Source organism: Colobus angolensis, unplaced genomic scaffold, assembly GCF_000951035.1.
Source record: "Colobus angolensis palliatus isolate OR3802 unplaced genomic scaffold, Cang.pa_1.0 Scaffold96, whole genome shotgun sequence".
Lineage (NCBI taxonomy): Eukaryota > Metazoa > Chordata > Mammalia > Primates > Cercopithecidae > Colobus > Colobus angolensis.
This window is the reverse complement of record NW_012123598.1, coordinates 2,405,791-2,407,869: the sequence shown is the minus strand read 5'-3', so window position 1 is coordinate 2,407,869 and position 2,079 is coordinate 2,405,791. Positions and strand designations below refer to the sequence as shown.

General features: G+C 52.2%; 1 protein-coding gene across 1 annotated transcript in view; it reads left to right on the top strand.

Annotated features, from left to right (window-relative positions):
* Positions 1-2,079, top strand: part of BRSK1 (BR serine/threonine kinase 1) — a 31,305-nt gene that overhangs the window by 9,414 nt on the left and 19,812 nt on the right. The window contains exons 5-7 of the mRNA XM_011932473.1: positions 1,407-1,523; positions 1,604-1,637; positions 1,718-1,786. Of these exons, the coding sequence (XP_011787863.1) occupies positions 1,407-1,523; positions 1,604-1,637; positions 1,718-1,786 (220 nt within the window). The remainder of the gene's footprint in view (positions 1-1,406; positions 1,524-1,603; positions 1,638-1,717; positions 1,787-2,079) is intronic.

The window sequence follows — 2,079 nt, the reverse complement described above, 5'->3', positions numbered from 1 at the left end:
GTGGATGACCTGAGGTCAAGAGTTCAAGACCAGCCTGGCCAACATGGTGAAACCCCATCTCTACTAAAAATACAAAAATTAGCCAGGCGTGATGGCGGGCACCTGTAATCCCAGCTACTCGGGGGGCTGAGGCAGGAGAACGGTTTGAGCTCGGGAGACGGAAGTTGCAGTGAGCGGAGATCGTGCCACTGTACTCCAGCCTGGTGGACAAAGTGAGACTCTGTCTCAAAAAAAAAAGAAAAAAAAAAAGTTTCCAAAGCCAGCCACGGTGATGCATGCCTGTGGTTCCAGCTACTCAAGAGGCTGAGGCCAGAGGATCACTTGAGCTGGGGAGGTCAAGGCTGCAGTGAGCTGTGATCGTGCTACTGCACTCCAGGCAGGCAACAGAAAGGGACCCCATCTCTCAAACTACACTTGATCTTAACCAAACGGCCGAGAAGCGATGCCCGTCTCTAAAAATAAAAAATAAAATAGGCCGTGTGCGGTGGCTCATACCTGTAATTCCAGCACTCTGGAGGCCAAGACAGGTGGATCACCTGAGGTCAGGAGTTCAAGACCAGCCTGGCCAACATGGTGAAACTCTGTCTCTACTAAAAATACAAAACTTAGGCCTGGTGCAGTGGCTCATGCCTGTAACCCCAGCACTTCTTGAACCCGGGAGGCGGAGCTTGTGGTGAGCCGAGATTGCGCCATTGCACTCCAGCCTAGGCAACAGAGCGAGACTTCGTCTCAAAAACAAACAAACAAAAAATACAAAAATTAGCTGGGTGTGGTGGCACACGCCTGCAATCCCAGCTACAGGGAGGCTGAGACAGGAGAATCACTTGAACCCAGGATGCGGAGGTTCCAGTGAGCTGAGATCATGCCACTGCACTCCAGCCTGGGTGATAGAATGAGACTCCATCTCAATAAATAAATAAATAAATAAATAAGGCCAGGCGTTATGACTCACACCTGTAATCCCAGCACTTTGAGAGGCCAAGGCGGGTGGATGACGAGGTCAGGCGTTCGAGACCAGCCTGGCCAACATAATTAAACCCTGTCTCTACTAAAAATAGAAAAATCAGCCGGGCGTGGTGGTGTGGCGTGTAGTCCCAGCTACTCAGGAGGCTGAGGCAGGAGAATCATTTGGACCGAGGAGATGGAGGTTGCAGTGAGCCGAAATCGTGCCAGTGCACTCCAGTCTGGGCAACAGAGTGAGACTCCATCTCGAAAAATAAATAAATACATAAATAAATACAATTAAAAAAACTTTTTAAGACCAAAATAAATGAAGGATAATAAATGGTCTCTCATCCCCTAAAAAACCAAAAAGTCTGCAGGAGCGTTCCATTGTGAGAGCCGGTGAGTGGGGCCTGGGCCTCCTGGGAGGAAGAAGAGGCCTGAGCCCCACCTGGCTGTCTCAGCCACAGAGACCTAAAGCCCGAGAACCTGCTTTTGGATGAGAAAAACAACATCCGCATTGCAGACTTCGGCATGGCATCCCTGCAGGTGGGGGACAGCCTCCTGGAGACCAGCTGCGGGTGAGTGGGGGCCGGGCTCCCGAGGCCCTGGGCAGGGGTTTAGAAGCTGGCTGGAGGCTCACATCAGCTCTCTCCCTCAGGTCCCCCCATTATGCGTGTCCAGAGGTGATTAAGGTGAGTGAGGGGCGGGGAGAGGGGAGAGGGTGGAGGCAGCAGTGAGGAGCGATGAAGTCACACCTGGCCCTCCCTTCCAGGGGGAGAAGTATGATGGCCGCCGGGCAGACATGTGGAGCTGTGGAGTCATCCTGTTCGCCCTACTGGTGGTAAGGCGCCCTCACCTCTCCTGCCATTTCCAGATCAGTCCCATCTGGTGGGAGCATAGGACAGGACCTTCCATCCTCACCCGGGGGTCATCTCCTGAACTTATTTATGTATTTTATTTATTTATTCATTTTGAGACAGAGTTTTGCCCTGCCGCCCTGGCTAGAGTGCAGTGGTGTGATCTCAGCTCACCACAACCTCTGCCTCCCAGCTTCAAGCAATTCTCCTGCCTCAGCCTCCTGAGTAGCTGGGATTACAGGCGCCCGCCACCACATCCGGATAATTTTTGAATTTT